Source organism: Otolemur garnettii, unplaced genomic scaffold (genome assembly GCF_000181295.1).
Source record: "Otolemur garnettii isolate 467f Iridium unplaced genomic scaffold, OtoGar3 scaffold00005, whole genome shotgun sequence".
NCBI lineage: Eukaryota > Metazoa > Chordata > Mammalia > Primates > Galagidae > Otolemur > Otolemur garnettii.
Window position 1 is genome coordinate 32,773,049 of NW_003852400.1, and position 18,613 is coordinate 32,791,661.

Genomic DNA, 18,613 nt, shown 5'->3' on the forward strand with positions numbered 1-18,613 from the left:
AAACAATAAATATATTTCCAAAAGTTCAATGTAGTTCTTGGAAGATCAGTTTAATTATCACAGAAGATTATATTTTTCTTTTGTAGAAAAATATCCTTCACTCCAGTGATTTTATTTCTATAAAATTATTACTTTTGAAATAAAATTCACATAACATCTTAATCTCAATTCTCATATTAGAAGCTTAAAAAAATTCCAAATGACAGAAGCTTTTGGCTTCTTTGCCAAAGAACTTTGTAAAATCACTTTTTAAGAACCTACTACCTGGTCTGACTTCTTTATAAACATTACGTAATGCAATTTGTTCAACAACTCTGTAAGGTGTGTGGTATTGACCTAAGTTTAGGGACTGGAAAACTGTGCTCACTAAATTAGCTCAAACTGATACAACTAACAAGTACCAGGAAGCAAATCAATAGGTGAAACTGTCCCACAACTTCAGTCGAGAGAAATCATCATTGTATAAGTGAATGCAATTTGCAGTAGACACATAATCCACGCTAAAGCTACCCAAAGGAAATGTCTTACCTCAAAAGCCATTGACAAGGAAGGGACAAGAGGTTTCAAGTGACCAAATCTGTACAGCAGTAAGAACACCAAGCAACGGAGAGTTTCCATAAGAGCTGCTTCTGGTCTGAAATGAAATGTCATTAACATCCATTAGCTTTAAATATGCTCTTCACATGGCCACATGCTATAATTCTTTATGATACTGTGATAAACTTTAAAATAGTCAAGAAATATGTAGTATTTTAATTATTTGAGATGCATGTTCCTCTGAAGCTATTTGCAAACAAGCATTAAACCAAGAAGGAAAATGCACCTTTTTCCAGAAAATCTGTTCTTCATGAGGTTATTGCTGAATTTGAGCTCTGTTGAGTTAGAGTGAAGCTAATCGTCAACTAATAGATATAATATTAGACAGCTAAATTTCTAGGGTATAGAATGAGACTTCCTTCACTGGCCTTTACACTTCATTCCTTAAAAAAATCAGTTGTTAGAAGTGATATTTATTTCTCTAACATAAGGAAGAAACAAATGCCAAAGTTTTATATTTTAGAAACTACACGACAAAGTTCCATAACATACCGATATTTACCACTCCGTGGAAAGTCTTAAACTGAGTATAAGAGGGAAAAAAAGTGAATGAATTTAACTTCTTGCCTTTGATCGAGAAGAAACCCAATGGAAGTCAAGGTCAGGATGACGAAGCAGACCCTCAGAAGCAGAGTTACTTGTGACAGCTCCTGTCAGACAAGCACAGAGATCAATGACTCCTTCAGAGACTTGTTAGAAGGAACAATAGCAGTTAAAGCTGACAAGACAACAGCCCAGACTTTATTTTCTATTACACCATTTGTCACTGACCCTTTTCAAAAAGATTGACTAAGCGGACACCATTTTGGTTTCCTCAGTGTGTGTCATTTAGTTACCTTCTTGGACAGTTGGAGAATGAATTAGGCAATTCCATAATGATACATTGCTTCCCGTGTTCTTTCTAAAAATCCTCTTTTGAAGTTTTCACTTCCACAATATTTTAGAGCAAGAGAGCCTCCATGTTTGGAGAAATCACTAACATTTTGTGAATAAATGCTATGTTCCAAAAGCTGCTTTTAATATCACCAAATGTTCAAGGTTTCAAATCCAAAGCTTACTTTAACACAAAAGTATTTAAAGAAGAATGTGCTTGGGAGTGCAAACACACTTATGAAAGAGATCACATTCCTATTTAATGCAACCTATATATACATAATATACGTGTCAAGTGTTATTTTGCATAATTGTTATTTTGCACAAATTCTTTTGGTCAGAATCATTAGTTTTGTGTTTAGTTTACATTTACAAATTATGTTTTTATTGTTTGGGATTCATTGACAATACAAAGAATTAAGATACACTGATTGCATTTGTTAGATAAAGCCTCTCTTATAATTGTGTCCCACCCCCAAGAAATGTGATCCCCATCGGCCCCTTTCCTCTTCCCCCCCCCACTCCCTCATTCCTCTGTGCCATGCACAAATTCCATTACAGTGTTTACGTAGCAACTACCATTTTACATCTCCATGCTATGTGTTTACTTTAAATTTTTTATATTTCCCCCTAAACCTTGCAGAGTAGGTGTCATTATATCTGCTTTATACATTTTTTAAAAAGGTAATCAAAGTGTTGTGTAACGTTTCCACCATTACATAGAAAAGAAAAGATGCCTTTCAAAGTCAAAATAGGCCTGCATTACCTCAAAGCATAACAACGCTAGAAGACAGTTGAGCAACGGAGTTAGAAAGGCTGGTGGCGGAAATCTAAGCGAGACCACATGGGCACAGCTTAGAGCCAGGTGCATACAGTTGCAGACTGAACATGAATCACTGAGCTCAGGGGATGGATACACAGCCCTTCAAAGATTCTTTACTCCCTGAAGGTATGTAAGGTTCATCTTTATCAGAATCTCACAGGTATGATACAACAGTGACCAAACTACTATGAAAATACTCCATTTCCCTTTTTACCAGTTGAAATAACTACAGGTAATTTCAAGTAATTGTTAGCTAATATTCCTACCCATAACTAAATTGCATCTGTCTGAAGCTATAAGGATAAGCAAAAGTCACCAGTTATAATTTCTGCTCCCAGGCAGGACCTCAGCTCCACAGCATCTCAAAAACCTTCCTGAACTGTCATGGCCAACATCCTGGCATGGAAGCAAAATTGGCAAGGGATTGCAAACTCTCCAAAGCAACAGTTTAATAAGAGAATATTGCTGAATGGTCAAAAATGTGAATAAAATGTATCCGAATGTTGAGGAGTGGGGGTACCTGTCAGTATCAGATGTAGGACGGGGGCTCAGTGAAAACCAGAATGTCTTAATGGAGAGACAGAGAGAGAGTGTTAGTTCAGGGGATGTTAACAATGGCTGCTTGGGGACAGTGAGGCAAAAAACATCAGAAAAGTATTTTCCTGGTGGTAGACGTGACTAAGGTGTGTTGGAGTAAACTAATACTCGATCAAGGGAAACATTTTGTTTCTCAAGAAAGATGCTTCTGTCACTGTTTTGCTTCACTAAGATTTTGAGGGAAAATTTAATTTAGAAGGATGAAATGGTTTGTGCCCCCCAAACTATAGTACACGTATGATTGAACATTTTGTATAAAAACAGAATTTATGTGAACTTATCAGCCAGGTATGCTGATTTGCATGGGAAAATTATTTTACATTTCTTAAGTTCAATTATGTATTGAGAACATTTGAACTAAAATATGAGTTTGCAAGGACTGTCATATGTACTTAGAAATCGTGCCTGGCACAAAGTAAAAAGTCAATTAACGGTCATGATTAGTATTATTGTTACTGTGTTCAAGGGCTTAGACTCATCTTCATGACAATGAGATGAGTGAGAAGCATAAACAGAGGGGCTATTAATTCTTGCAAATATCAGAACACTGAAAGGAAAAATACATAGTTCAATGTGGTTATGGAATTTATGATCCCTGTACAAAAGAAGAATTCCTCTTTCTGTAATTATTTCCTAACTACTGGGATCAGAGTGGGAACCCATTTAATACAGGAATCAAGCTGCAGAGTCACTAGCTCTACCTGGCTAACAGGCATCTGGAAGTTCGCACGTCTAAAACATTGCATTTGATGCCCTCAAAATATTAAATATTTTAATATTCTTTTTTTATTCCTTAATAATCAGGATTGTCCTAAAATGTTTTAATTTAAAGGAAGGTAAGAGTATTAAAATAGAGAATTCAATATAGAACAGATGTTTCCCTTAGAGTTTATTTTTCTATGTTAGGCTGAAGTTTTTCCATGTAGCACCCTTCGATAGGTTAATAAGGCATATTATAATCAATTGATCTGCTCCAAATTCTACACACTCACTTCATGAATATTTATTGACTATATGCTAGATATTAGGGCACATATGAGTTTAAGACAGTGAAAAAAAGAACAAAATTCCTGACCACAAATTCACACCACAGTAATCCCTGCTGATGGGATGACAGACTAGCTACCTTCAAGCTGGAAGGAAAAAGACAAAGAATTTATAGATAGTCTTCCTTCTGTGTTTTAAATAATATATGTAATCACATATTCCTTAATCAATTTTTATAACAATTAAAGATTTTATTTCTCATTGGGTTTACTCCCATTTTATAACATCAACTGTGGGTGTATCTTTCACTTAAAATATTTCTGAACTAAATCACTAAAATGAAATTATTCTAAATTAATCTTTGGATACATTATCAATCCTTCAGGAAAAGCATATGAAGAAGTTTGGAACCATAAAAGTTTGTGACTCAAAAAAATTATTTTTACTGTTTTAATATTATCTTCCAAATCCCAAACAATATGACAGCACTTATTTCCATAGGTTTCCTATTGTGGGAATCACATCCAATTTCTCACTCCCCAAAATACTGGAAGCACCCTATCCACCCCCTGCAACTTTCTTTAAATAAAAGAACAAAAATTACTCAAGAAGAGTTCAAGAAAGAATTACTCAAGAGTTCCCTGACTGCATGGAAACTACATATTTACATGTTTGATGTGATGTTGCTTAAACCATCAATGAACATAGGGGAATCCTTCTCTGCCCACGGATATTATCAGGAAGAAAACTCTTTTGTTCTTGAATAGTGTAGTCAATGTTACTTCTTTTCACATTTCCCCACTCAGCAAATCTCACAAAAGGAGATACAGACCTCATTCACTACATCCTAAAATAACAGAATGCATCTATGTTAAAGATGCATTTTTAAATTTTATGCTTTATCAGAGATGATACTATATTTTCCACAATTTGATCCTAAGGATTTAGAAATGAAAATGTCTTTATTTTGATACTATAAAAATGTGGTGCCTTTTCAGTAATTTCTTTAACACGTATCTGACAAGGGCGGTGCCTATGGCTTAATGGAGTAGGGTGCCAGCCCCATATACTGGAGGTAGTGGGTTCAAACCCAGCCCCAGCCAAAAAAAAAAAAAAAAATGTGTCTGACAAGAGCTACTGAAGTTATTAGTTTGATTCAAAATTATCATTTTCTCAAACATCTGTAAAATGAGCTTAGCACTGCCTCACACCTGAACTCCAGATCCTCTGGCTGGGTTTGCCCCTGCACCTGTAATGCTGCCCTCATCACTCCTATGGCTCTGTGGTTTCCACCTTCCAGATACTTTAAGCTTCCAGATTTGTCATGCTGAATCCTAAGGCTTCAAGTTGCTTTCCCTTGTGTTACAACATAGACACAGGAAAGGGGGACAATGTGACCCTATAGCACAATTTATAATTCTGTGTGGGGCTCAAGAATCTGTCTTGAGATAAAATCTTTCTCTTTAAAAGAACTGTCAATATAGACTATCATTTTAGCCCCAAACTTTTGGAACTCTCTGGATGGCTACCTTGGAAGCATATTAAAAAGAGTATAATTAGGATGAACATTTTCTAGAATTAGGAACAAGAAGCAAACACAATAAGTACATCAAAAATGAGAATGCTTTGGCCAAAAGGTTTGGTAAATATATAGTTCACGAACATTGAACTGACTTGAAGTTACTCAGTCTCTACAATAATTGTAAGAAAAGAAGCCAAAAAACGCATTATATTTTGCAAATCCTGAAAGATTAGGTATTTGAGAGTTCTATTTTAACCTCGGGTTTTATTCCATTGAAATAGGAATGTGTACTCAACAAGAGAGAAAAAAATGGGTCCAGATTTATCCTCCTAACTGAAAACAAACAATCACAATAGATCTAAAATGATTGTTTTCAAAACACTGAACACTGGGCAGCACAGGATAGTGAGCTCAGGGCAGTACATATTTTTATTTCAAACATGTATTCATGATATCACCCCATGAAGTGGACCCTGGCAGCTGAGGAATTGATTTCCCAAGCATTACTAAACCAAAATCAACATAAAAGCCTGTGGGTCATATCACTAAGCTAAACACTGTATATTTAAATGGATGCCTCCCAAGTTTCCGTAAGAAAGGAATATGCCTTTTACACCTTTGTGGTGGCCATCCCATAGCTTTTTGACTCTCAAAGTTATTTATACAGAACTTAAAACATGAAACAAGTAAGCATTTATCTGCTCAAGTATATGCATAAATAGAAAGGCTGTGGGACCACAGCAGGGTCCCCAATTACAAGTCAGCCACAACTTTTCCATGTGATTATTGGCCACAGTGAATCTGGAAAAAAATATTGCTGTTGGATTTTAATGTCTTTCTACGCTTTTGGACATCCCTGAAACTAAAAAGGCACTGTAGATTTCTGCAAATAAGCAAGCTTTCTTCTCAGCCACACAGCATGTCTTCAGCAAAGAAAAACACATGTGGGAAACAAGCAAACACACCTTTCAGAATGAATTTGGGTCCGGAATGAAGCTGTCTCCAACTCTGATTTTAGTTTGAAAGGGTTTCAACACTTGCTATTTCTCTTCGTCAATATATCTCCCTGAGTTTCTCATCTCATGTCACAGTTTTTTGTGACAGTAGAAAAATCTCATAAAAACCATACCCTAAGTCACATCTTTCAATAAACAGAGTCTGGCTGTCTGTTTGCCCGGACAGCACTCACCCGTGCCCAGGCATTCCCATCTCTCGGCGAACTTATCTGAAGGGCTCCCATTTCGAAATCAACATGGAAGCTCAAGAAGCTTAAAATGAATAAATTTCTATTTTTGTTTCTATGCAATAGTACAATTTACTTAGTAAAACTGAAAAAAAGTGAATCATGAAACTGTATCCAATATCAAGAGGTGCCTATTTACATTTTCTCTTATTTTCATCCTACTATCTAAACTCTATTAATTTATATGTATTTTAGTTATGTTTGGGATGACTGTACTAAGCTAATGTATTAAAAGAAGTAATTTGTGATGGGTTAGTTATGGTACTTGAAGAAATATTTATTAGGACTTAGGGTAAGCATCTCTCTAAGTGTAACCAGTTTGGGCAGTTTGCTGTCTACACGTACACTGTGAAGAGTGATGTGGTCCATGCTACTATTACAGAAGCTTTGTTCCTAGAATAAATTCTTGAGTTCAAATTTTTGGAGGCTAATGGCAAAGAAGCCTGATTCAAAGTGGCATTAGTGGTAGTACATGTAAGAAAGAGCAAGTGATAAGGAAATATGTAGCCAACCATTAAATTCGCAAGGTATTTCTGGTCACATTGTTTGCTGGTTCTCGTTTTCACTTCTCCAAATAGAAACTAGAATCTCAATCATTGTTTTCTGCTACAATCAGAAAAGTCTATCATATGTTTGTTTCCCTGTACCATTTTCTTTACTTTTTTTTAATTGTGAGAGGACAGAGAGCACACACAAACTTATCTGTTGTTTAAAAATGGGGTCCCTATCAGGAGGAATATTCAGTTACCAACTTTGAACACAAAAAGCAGAAATACAGATGGACAGCATCCGCTGTTAGGTCTTCAAATAACGTTAGCAATTAAAACGGCTTTTCTCAATATATTTTTTGAACTTTATAAGAACCCTCTGTAAACCAGTTTTATTTAGCAGGGCACTGTGTGACGTACACTATTGGTTGTCCAACCAGAAAATATCTCCCCAAACTGTGCTGATTTTGTCCAAGTAAAAGTCAGGGATGTGCTCCAGGGAGAACTGAGCACTTTATCCTGAGGGCATGGCGGGTACTTGGTACAATTCACTCCCTGATGTTAGTTATGGCTTCAGTGTGGGCCTGTCCTGAACAAGGAGACACGAAAGGCAATTTTGGGGGAAGGTGTATTTTTCTCCTATTCTTAAACAAAATGAAATAAAATTAACAATATACTCTAGGAAAATTGAACTTGCTTCCTTTGGTTACATTTTGTAAGGACAGGATGACTAGTTGGGGCAACTATCTTATGATAACAGCAGCCAACATATTACGGAGAAGTCTTTTTGCAAGCTCCAGATTTGTGAATGCTGACTTAATCAACTGGGCCCTCCTGCCATTAATGGCGTAAGTAAAATGACACCTTGCAGGCAGGTTTCTATGTTGTAAGTGATTAAAGAATATTTGTAAAAAACATGTTCAGATCCCATATTTGTGATTGAGGAGGATTTATATAGATCTAATGTCTGTCATTTTTGCCCACTGGGATGTACTTCTCTTTTTCTATATATTGTCACCTCAGTTCTTCTTTCCAGCCTTCCCGTTCCTCCTCGGAGACCATGAGCATCCTGTGTAGAGACCCTGCCCTCCACGCACAGGCCGGGCACATGATCCAGACCTGCCGTGTTGACTGGTTCAGTAAGATGCAGTGAACCCAGACAAACATTGGATTTGGTAGTATTATTGCTGGGGTTCTTCAGGTGGCATTTAAAGCTAGAGCAGCTAGTAGCGCTCTTAGCACCGAGAGCGGTGACAGCCCGTGGGAGAATCTGCACTGAGACAAGCAGAGCAACAAGAAGGAAAGACGGGGCTGGATGACATTATTTCACCTCCTGGATCCAGCATTGACTGGAGAGGAAATATTCCCAAACTTTTCAGTTCTGTGAGTTAATAAATTCAATCTGGGTTGAAGTTCTGTCATGTATAATCAAAAAGTACGGCCTAACAGTCTTGCTCAATAAGCTGTTTAAAGTAGACTTCTTTCTTAGAATTCTGTATATAAACCACATGGAACACACGGAATTGTTAGAGTGGAGGTAGTATAGTGAGGTTATCATGCTAGTGTCTAATTGCTAACAATAATTCCATAGGGTTTATATGTTGAAACTACATTTCTCAGCACACATTATTTATTCATTTCTGTTACTTACAGAGTTTTTTAGTACACTGATGTCTATTAATAACAGCCCTTATTCTTTGAGAAGGGTAGATTATTCTTGCCTTATTTCACAATTCACTGACTGCTAACCCGATTTGTATTTATTTATTTATTTATAGAGATAGTCTCACTTTATCGCCCTCAGTAGAATGCCATGGCATCACACAGCTCACAGCAAGCTCCAACTCCTGGGCTCAGGTGATTCTCTTGCCTCAGCCTCCCAAGTAGCTGGGACCACAGGCGCCTGCCACAACATCCGGCTATTTTTTTGGCTGGGGCTGGGTTTGAACCCGCCACCCTCGGTATATAGGTCGGTGCCCCACCCATTGAGCCACAGGTGCCGCCCTGATTTGTATTTATTTTCATTTCTTCTGAATTCTTGTATTTTTCTTTTTAGACTTTTTCACAGTATTCCTCATATCTGAAGACACTTTTCTGTCATATTTTTATCTACTTATGTGTTATCTTTTTCCATCCGGTAATGAATATTTTTTTGAGTCTAGTTTCTTTTAATTTATTAATTTTCTCTACAGCTGTCTTTCAGCTGCATTTTAAGTCATTGAGTTGCTTACACTGATTGCCATATTTCTGTTTCCTAAAACCTTATTTTAATTATTTTTAAAATGACAGAGCACCTGTCACAACAAAAATACTCAGTTTCCTCAATGGACTCATAGTTTCTCAACATTTGCAGCCCATTAGGTGCTCTCCAATTTTTGCCAGCTCTTTTGTGCATCCTACAAGTTATCTTTTCATATATTTTATACAGTACTTTTAGGTGTCCTGTATACCTTAAAAATAGGTATATATATGATACCAATTAGCTTTACATAGGAACACCTTTTGTTTCTTTCAAGTACAAACATAATCATACAGATTTAACTGTGTAAATGTCAACATTCCTGACCCACTGAGGTTATTTCATGAGATGTACATTTTCTTGGTAACAAGTGCCTGATTTCTTTTCTATTTTACCTACTTCCAAATTAGTTACCTTCCTGGCCTTTTTGAACTATTGTAAATCCTTTCATGAAGAACATAACATAAATAAATCTATAAAAAAAGGTCCATGTTAAAATAAAACCTCTATCTTTATCCTTTTTTTAGTCTATGGGGCATTTTTGCCTACCGTATGTCATTTTTGTTCTTTCCAAATAAAGACAATATACAGGCGTTCTTGGTGGCCAAGAAAATGAGATAGAGATGCCTGAATTAAACTCTGATCTAGTGATTTTACATTTGCCTTAGAAAAACTTAATATTCTGAATGCTTTAGAAAGGACAGAATAAAGGAAACTATATTGAAAACTCACTGACGTTACCAGGCCATTCTCTAAGTGGAGGTAGGTATTTTGAAATTGATGGAAAGTATGCTTTCCCAAATACATTTAGTTCTGACTCATGAAGTGTTTTGTTGTTGTTGTTATTTCCTTATAATTATAGTAAAAATTTGTATATGGCAAATAACTTCGTATTTATCACTTAGATTAACAGCTTACTACTACTTGAACATTCTATTCAGCAGCATTTTGGATATAATTAATTCACTTATACTTTGTAGTCTAGAAGAATTATTTTACCTGTTTAAATGTGAAATGTTGCCAAATTACAAAGAAGAATATAGCACAGCCAAAACATGGGGAGCTAATTTTCATTTTCAAAGTGACAGATATTATTCTTACAGACTGTTTAAAATGGACTTCACTTACAGCTGTATTTGCAAAGGTGTCTTCATAAAATGCTAGCATCAGAGCAAACTGTACAACTGTGTATATTTTAAGTAGTTGAGACGCAGACGATGAGAAAGGAACTTCTTTCCCGGTGACCTGGGTAGACAAGAAAGAAGGCTGTCCTTTATATTGTTCTAGGGTTTATTCCTTTCCCTGAAGTTCACCCTAAGCAAAGAGATTATGTAAAAAGAAAGTGCTTGGTGTTTTACTTTACAAAACGATTCTAAAATCCATTTGTTTTTGGATAGAAATGTGTCTCTAAATTAGAAGATTTTCTTCTCATTTCAGAATCTTTGCAGTTGTGATTTGGTCTTCCTTAAAAAGCGCAATGTGACAATTAATTCTGCAACATGTGTAAATGATAAAGATAGCCAAAATGAAGAGATTATATCTTCCCCCACTCAAAACACGCCTACAGTTGTACATGACACCAAAGTAAAAGAAAACAAAAGGCAGTCTAGGTGATCATGCTTCAAAAGGAAATAGGATTTTATTGGACACAATTTTTCTAAACCACTGAGTTTTTTGCAAATGTACCTTTCTATTTTATAAAGCAAACTCCAGCACCCATGCAACTTCATAATTCAACTGTATTCAAGTTGAATTATTTGTTTTAAAAAAATAACAAATGAATCATAGTTAAATAGGCTTTTTGCAGCTGAAATATGCTGATTATTTTCATCAATATCAAGTCACATGACTGTTACCTTAACTCAGTATGAACATAAACAGAAGTGTCTGGAAATTTATCCACAACCACATTTAGTAAGTGGATGAGAAAACAAACTTCTTTAGATCAAGATTTTGGTGAAATAGTAATATTCACATAAAATGTATGAATATATTTACTTAAAATGTCACAGGCTAACTTTTATATTCATAGTATCATCTTTGAAGTTGACAGTTGATTTTTCTTATTGTCTCCACATTACTATTTATAGCATTCATTTAAGGAATCGTAACACATGTCCTGTACGATTGAAATAAATTCCTTTTCTCATAATTATAGTGAAAAAGAATTCCATATTTAAATGGAGTTTTCATTTGGGTTACGGTGCTTCAAATATCTATATCTCTTGATTTTTGTTTTTTAGTGTGATTTCTTGTATTTAATATTTGTATTCTAAATATAAAAGGAATACAGTTATAGGCTTATCCCAAAACCACATTGTTTTGATGTTATTTTTTAGACTTTCTTTTCTGGGACCTCCGTTTTTCATGAGCAAAATTAAGGTTAAACTGAAGGCTCCCCCTATCTCTGGTGCCTTAGGACTGTGTCTGAGCCACATGCAGTTATGAAATTATGCCCTGCTCAAAGGCTCAGGGCTGTGGGCTTGAGGAGATCTGAAAACCAGCCTCTGTTGCTGTATTTCACAAATCTGCTTCCTAATAAAAGGCAGTGCCCACATGGGAAAAAGAAGACTCCCTCTAATTGGCATGAGACAGTGATCACTCCTTAAGTTATAGGCCCCAGGACTGCATCTAAGGAAATATCTTTTTACAGATTTGCATGAAGACAACCTGTATACAGGCTGGACCTGACAGTATGAGACAAATCTTCATCACCTCCTCTCCGTGAACTCTACTTACCTCTGGGATTTCTTCACTCAATCCTAGTCTTGGTTTACCTGGACCCCATCCTGGTCCTTTAAATATAACAGAAAACTTATTAAAGAATCCAGGTGTGTCCCAGAATGTAGTCCATATGTAAAATAAATGATGAAACTAGAAAAAAACAATAAATAAAGCTTTTTTAAAACACGGCAAATATAACACAAAATATTACATACAATTAATAGTGTATTTTATTTACTATAAGTTCCATGTTTTTCTTTATTGCATGTTATGCATGATTAGACTAATGGAAATCACTTTGCCACTGTGTTCCTTTTATAATTCATTTTAACATATTCTATTCACCATTAAGTGTGTTCTTGTTAATATCTCCAAAGTTCAACAAAATAATATTTTAAAAATTAAAAAAAAGGGCAATTGTTTAGAAAATAATCAAAGTAGAAAAAAAAGAGCTAAGAGGTTTTGCTCCCAATGAGTTAACTAGCAGCCTATGCCCTCAACAACCTTCTCTCACACTTGTGGTTGAACATGGAAATATATAAGGTTTGCACATTTGTTCAAATATTTAAAACATGAATATTTATTGTATTGTGTTATAGACAAACATATTTATCAAAAATGCTCAAAGTCACTTCTAATAGTAGACCTCTAAGGATTAACAGTCCATATTTTGCAATTAGAAATAGAAAAGTTTGATGACTAAGGTAAAAGTTTGCCTTGAATCTCATAGCAGGAATTCACATTCTTTAAATAATATACACTGGACGTTTATAGAAGTTGAAAGTATACTCACATGTGATAAGTGCTCAAATAATTAGCTATTAGCATAATTACCTAAGTGGTGTGTATATGTGTGTGTGTACATATATATCATGCCTGTGATTATAATGCACCAAAGGATTTAAAATACTCTTAGGGGTTGGGCACCAGCTATAGACTCCAGAAGTGAGTTGTATATGAAGTTTAGAAATAAATTACTGGAGGATGAAGTTTGGGCTCTATTCAGAATTTGTGATCTTGCTAGTATGTTAATTGTCTTTTGAAGAATTTCAACTGGAAGGATTACAAAAAAATGGATGCGGAAATTACTTGAACTGTTACAATAATGAATCTGAAACAATTAAGGAGCAATGTAGAACTTAATGGAATAGATATTGAGGTAAAGATAAATGTTAGACGGAATCTTAGCCTGGGGCTTTGCAATGATAATAATCATACATAAAATTAATGAGTTTGAGTTATAACACACATTAATACACTTATCTTTTTTTTTTTATTTTGAAAAGGGACTGCAATTTTATTTCTATCATTCCAGACATAAGCCATGAAAAATATCTGGTAATGTTTTAAAATAAGAAGTATTTTCTTATTTATTTGCTTTCTAAAGACCCTGAAGCTCTGGGATCTCAAGAGAGAACAAAATGAATGATCATTCATAGAATTAAAATTGGTAAGGTCAAACAAATAATCATATAAAGATGGCACATCTATTTAACAATTTTAAACATAATCTACTTATGGTATTGTGTTATAGATAAACATATAACATTAATAACATGATCTGCCTAATAATAAGGAAAATAAACAAACAAAAAAATTTGTCCTTTGGAACCCATCCATTGCTCCCTCTGATAGGTAAGAAATTTCAATGTATATAAAGGGATACAAGTGAAAGTAACTGTATGTTTTGTAGGTTCAAGTACTCCTAGGTATCACAACTTACTAACTTGAGATTTTGGGTAATATGAGTGAAGATGTAGAAGACGAAATATTAGACCCACTTGTGACAATTAGTACACTACAGGAAATTTGCATGTGAGGGTAAGCACCTACCACAGATTCAGGAGCAGTTCATAAATACCTGTGAGTATCTGACACTGTGCTTCTCCTAATTCTAATCATCCAACTATTTGTACAGCTCTCATCATACTCAATTTTCACTCTTACTGTGTTTCAAATATGAAGCCCTTTGTCCTGTGCAAGAGTGTCAACTTCTAAAGCCTTGCTTGCTGTTCAAAGAATCACTGGTCTACTAGCAGTCTTGGCATCCCCAGGTGTTTGTTAGAAATAGAATCTTGGACCAGACTTCAGAGCTACCCTGAACAGAATCTGCCTTTTAGTAGGATCCTCCTGTGATTTACATGCACATTGTTTGAAAATCTCCATCCTAGAAGATAGAGAGCAAGTTTTCTAATTTATTTTTAAACTTCACATTCAAGAATCAAAGCCTACAAAAAGTGAATAGAATTAAAAAAAAAAAAAAAAGAACTCTGTATTGAAGCTTTCAGTGTACTATTTTTAAATTGGTTTCAATTCTGTAAAGCTTTTTATTAAGAACATATTTAAAAATAATTGTTTATATTCTTTTAAGAAACATATTCTCTTCATAGTAAAGCTTAACCAAGATAGAGGCAAAGAGAAATTCAATGTAGTTGAGAACAAAGAAGAAAGATGATCAACTTTTGTTTCCAAAGATATTTTAAAAAATGCCTTTCACTTAATAAGTGATAGCAATTTGCAATGGCCTTTTATGTAGAGCAGTGATTCTCAACTGTCAACAGGAGTGCTGTGGCACACTGGTGAGCCATGAGAGGAGGAGCTCAGGGGTGCTGTGAAAAATTTTAAAGATCATTAATGAAATTAGTTTTGAAAGACATTCAAAAATATTCTTTTTTTTTTTTTTTTTTACTCTTATTTTGTACCGGGAAAGTTTAACTATAGGTTCAAGTGTGCCGTGAGATACAAAAAGGTTGAAAAACATTGATGTGGAAGAAGCACATTGCCAAAGTTAAACTGAGTTAGCTGAGTGTTGGGCTTAGACTGCAACTTGATTAAGTTTGCAATAGGTACGAACTTGGGTGAATATTTAAATCCCCGGATTGTCAGTTTCCTCCACCAGAAAGTGAGAACAAAAAGAACCACTACTTCAGAAGGTTTTAGCAATGTTTACATTAAATAATTCCTGCTGGCCTTAGCAGTGTCCCAGGCATAGTACAAGCTCCATAGGTGTCAATTAATTCAACTTTCTCCGAAAATTTGAGGCAGGTTTGAAAAGCAGACCCAATATGAATCTTTAATCTTGTCACTTACTGTAGCCAGTCTCCTGCACGGAGCTGTCACTGACTGACCTCTTTGGCTTTGCAAGCATTCTTATCTTTTTCTCATTTATAAGGCCCTAACCCTGGGGTATTTACAGTGGTCTGATGCTGACTGACTGGAGCTTCACAGACATTCCTCATTTCTCTAGTGCCAACCACGGAGGCCAGTGAACAACCAATACCACATGTCTAACAGAAAACTGGTCGAGTCCCACCAGTCTTAGCAGGTGAGGTAATGTGCAAACCTCACGGGTCTGTAATAGCTCCTGACACATAGGTCCGAGAAGAGTCGGCAGAGGCCTCATGTTGAATTTGTAACCAGAGTCATGCAGGCTTGAAACAAATATTTTTCTTACTGTGGGATCAGGTTTAATTATATGTGTTACTATTTCTCCTTCTGAATACATGAATATATTTTTTAGGTCTGTTCTGAGAAAGAATATTTTTGCTAAGCAGTCTCTCTTTTTTTTTTTAATTCCATGTGGCAGCCATTTTGAAAATTCATAGCATGAGTTGTTTTTCATTGTATTTTGCCTGATCTGATTCAAGCTTATTTGAGTAATTTCTAAATTCTTTTAGTTATTTTCTCAGGGCAGCATAGCATATCTCCATCTTTCAACAGCTAAGTTTTCTCATCACTACCAGATTTATAAAATGATATAGAGTCAAATGAATAAAAGCAATTACATTACCTGCACTTTGATTGGTTCAAATGTATTAATGGGATGTGTTAGACCATACACAACTTTTTCCTTCTCTGCTTCAAACGTTCCTGGAAGATAAACATTAAATATATGATCTTTGGCTTTCTGTGAATGAAAGAACTAATTTATTTTTTTTTAATTTTCATATTTTTTACTTACCAAAAATTCTATCCCAAATAATAAGAACACCAGCATAATTTTTATCTATGCAGTAACGATTTCTGCCTGTGAGAAAAAATATTAAAAAATAATTTTTCAAAAAATAAAGTTATGCTTTTTGAAATAGTCTTTGTTTTTAGAACATATTCACAAAACTAAGATTTTAATAAAAGAATGGTTTTTCTGGGAATGGCTTCTCATTGACAATACTAGATTTTATTTGTCAGAAAGGAGTTTTTATTTAATTTATTTTTCAGTTAATTTTGCTGAACAGAGAAAAGGTTTCCTTAAAACTATATGTGTGCTTTTTCTTCTCACAATTTTTCAGTTAAAAAAAGCCTAGGCTAAGTATAAATATTTTCCAGGACTATTATCAGGTGGGCCAAATCATCAGACACAAAGCCATTTTCATAATAAATTATTCAATGTTTCATATAAATTATTGTCCACTATAATGAAAATTTAAAAAGAATACTTGCATAGTTACACAAAATACAGTTTCCACTGAAGGCATACAGCTTTTGCACCATGTAAAGTAAAAAAAAAAAAAATCTTAAGCTGAACCATCATCATAAGTTGGGGACGTTCTGTGTTCCCTGGAGGTGCAAGAATGACTGCTGGGTTTCTCCGGGAAGCTGAGCACGTGTATCCCGTCCCATCCTCCCCTCTTCCCGTGGAAATGTGAGCTTCTGCTCTGCTGCCCGCCTTGGGGGAAAGAGCTGCCTGGTTTGGGAAGGCAGGGCTGCAGGGCATTTGAGCTGCCCGTGGTGCCTATAAGTTACAAAAATAGACCAATAGTTATTTGTCCTTGTATTACTAACTTCCTTCTCTCAATGTTATGTGTGTGAGATTCAATCACACCATTGCTTGAAGCAATGACTTGGACACTTGCTTTGCCATGTGCTTCTCTACTACACGAAAGGTCTGCCATCTACTTATCTGTTCTACTACTGGTAAAGGTTTTATTATTTATTTATTTAATAAATAAATAAAAAGGTCTATAAATAAATAAAGGTCTGCCGTCTATTTATCTGTTCTACTACTGGTAAAGGTTTTATTATTTATTTATTCATTTAATAAATAAAAAGGTCTATAAATAAATAAAAAGGTCTGCCATCTATTTATCTGTTCTACTACTGGTAAAGGTTTTTATTTATTTATTTATTTATTTATAAATAATGCTGTTGGGAACGTTACTGTCTGGATCTTGTGATATGCAATGTAAACGTTTCTACTACGACTTCAGTTGGTGTCTTTAAACCTCAGGTGCTTGCCAATTAGGATATTTTTCCTTCTCAGAGAAATGTAGCTTATGCTGAGTTTGTTCTGAGAAATTAGGCGGGAAAGTAAAATGTCGGTTATTAGATTCTCCTTAAATACCAGCAGTTTCCAAAAGCCAGGGCTCTCTAGCTTATAGATGAATGACTGTCAGCACGGGATCAGGAAGCAGCATTCAGCTGACTCCTTCAAAACCTAAAGTGTGTAGCTCCTCAACTTATTACTCATTTGTCTAATACTACTGAGCTGAGATCTAGGTACAACGGAAAATCCAAAGGGTAGATAGAGAACCTTCTCTGCTACACACACAACCCATGCTTTGGAGATGAGGCTTATATGAGAGAAAGTACCAAGGAAGAAAATGTATCTATTTATATAATGCCTGCTGACTATTTTGGGTAATTAAGATGAAATGAAGTAAAGCAAAATAATAACATAATTGTAAAAGAAATGAAGATAGAAAGAAAAAACAAATAGAACTTTCTTACCATGATGAACCCTATGATGGCTAGGAGTATTAAGAATCAGTTCCAAAGGACCAAGGTTAGTGATAACCTGTTTAAAGCAAAAGGAATATTATACTCAGAGCTATCATTAAGTGCATATATAATATATTAAATATAGATACTGATGTGAAGTAGAAATCCACACGAATTAAGAGATATTGCAAGTTTCTGAGTTGGCAACAGAGAGTGGGAAGAAGTTTCTCTGGTACCTGGAGCTCCATATAAAGCCAATAATAGTCCCTTAACCCTGTTCTGAGAGGCAGTATCGTAGCACAGTTAGGAACTGGACTGCCTTGGTTCTGTTCTCAGATCTCCCATTATTACTCTGTCACATTGGGGAAGTATTTAAGCTTTTTCCCACTCAGTTTCCTCATCTTTAAACAGTATCTACATAACAATGTTGCTCTGAGGGTTAGGAGTGTTACTCTATTTAATACCACTGTTGCCCAGGGACACTTCTCTCAGGTTTCATGTTGTTTTATGTTTTTTTCCTTCCACTATGGCTTTGATTGTTTATGTTCACAGAGCACATAACTGCAGGAGGGGAAACACTGGGTTAAGTAAGTACGTCTTCTAGAGTTGGTTTCACCCTGTAATCAGCCATGCAGCAACAGCTCCCGGGTAGTGGGGCCATCCTCTTCATTCAAATAGAACCCTAAGCAGCCTCTCACCTATAGACGCACCATCTCCCGTTCCATCTTAAGGTAAAATTTAAAGTCAGATACATAAAAGGGTCTTTTGTTGCTCTTAAAGTTGCTTCAAAATCTGCTTCCTA

At 35.3% G+C, this 18,613-nt stretch overlaps 1 protein-coding gene across 3 annotated transcripts in view; it reads right to left on the reverse strand.

The window, feature by feature from the left end:
* Nucleotides 1-18,613, reverse strand: part of AGMO (alkylglycerol monooxygenase) — a 315,086-nt gene that overhangs the window by 145,140 nt on the left and 151,333 nt on the right. For all 3 annotated transcript variants that reach the window (XM_023518881.1, XM_023518886.1, XM_012812234.2), the window contains exons 6-12: nucleotides 17,821-17,887; nucleotides 16,055-16,120; nucleotides 15,884-15,963; nucleotides 12,109-12,243; nucleotides 10,498-10,614; nucleotides 1,165-1,247; nucleotides 529-634 (exon numbers count right to left, since the gene is read on the reverse strand). In XM_023518881.1, the coding sequence (XP_023374649.1) occupies nucleotides 529-634; nucleotides 1,165-1,247; nucleotides 10,498-10,614; nucleotides 12,109-12,243; nucleotides 15,884-15,963; nucleotides 16,055-16,120; nucleotides 17,821-17,887 (654 nt within the window). The remainder of the gene's footprint in view (nucleotides 1-528; nucleotides 635-1,164; nucleotides 1,248-10,497; nucleotides 10,615-12,108; nucleotides 12,244-15,883; nucleotides 15,964-16,054; nucleotides 16,121-17,820; nucleotides 17,888-18,613) is intronic.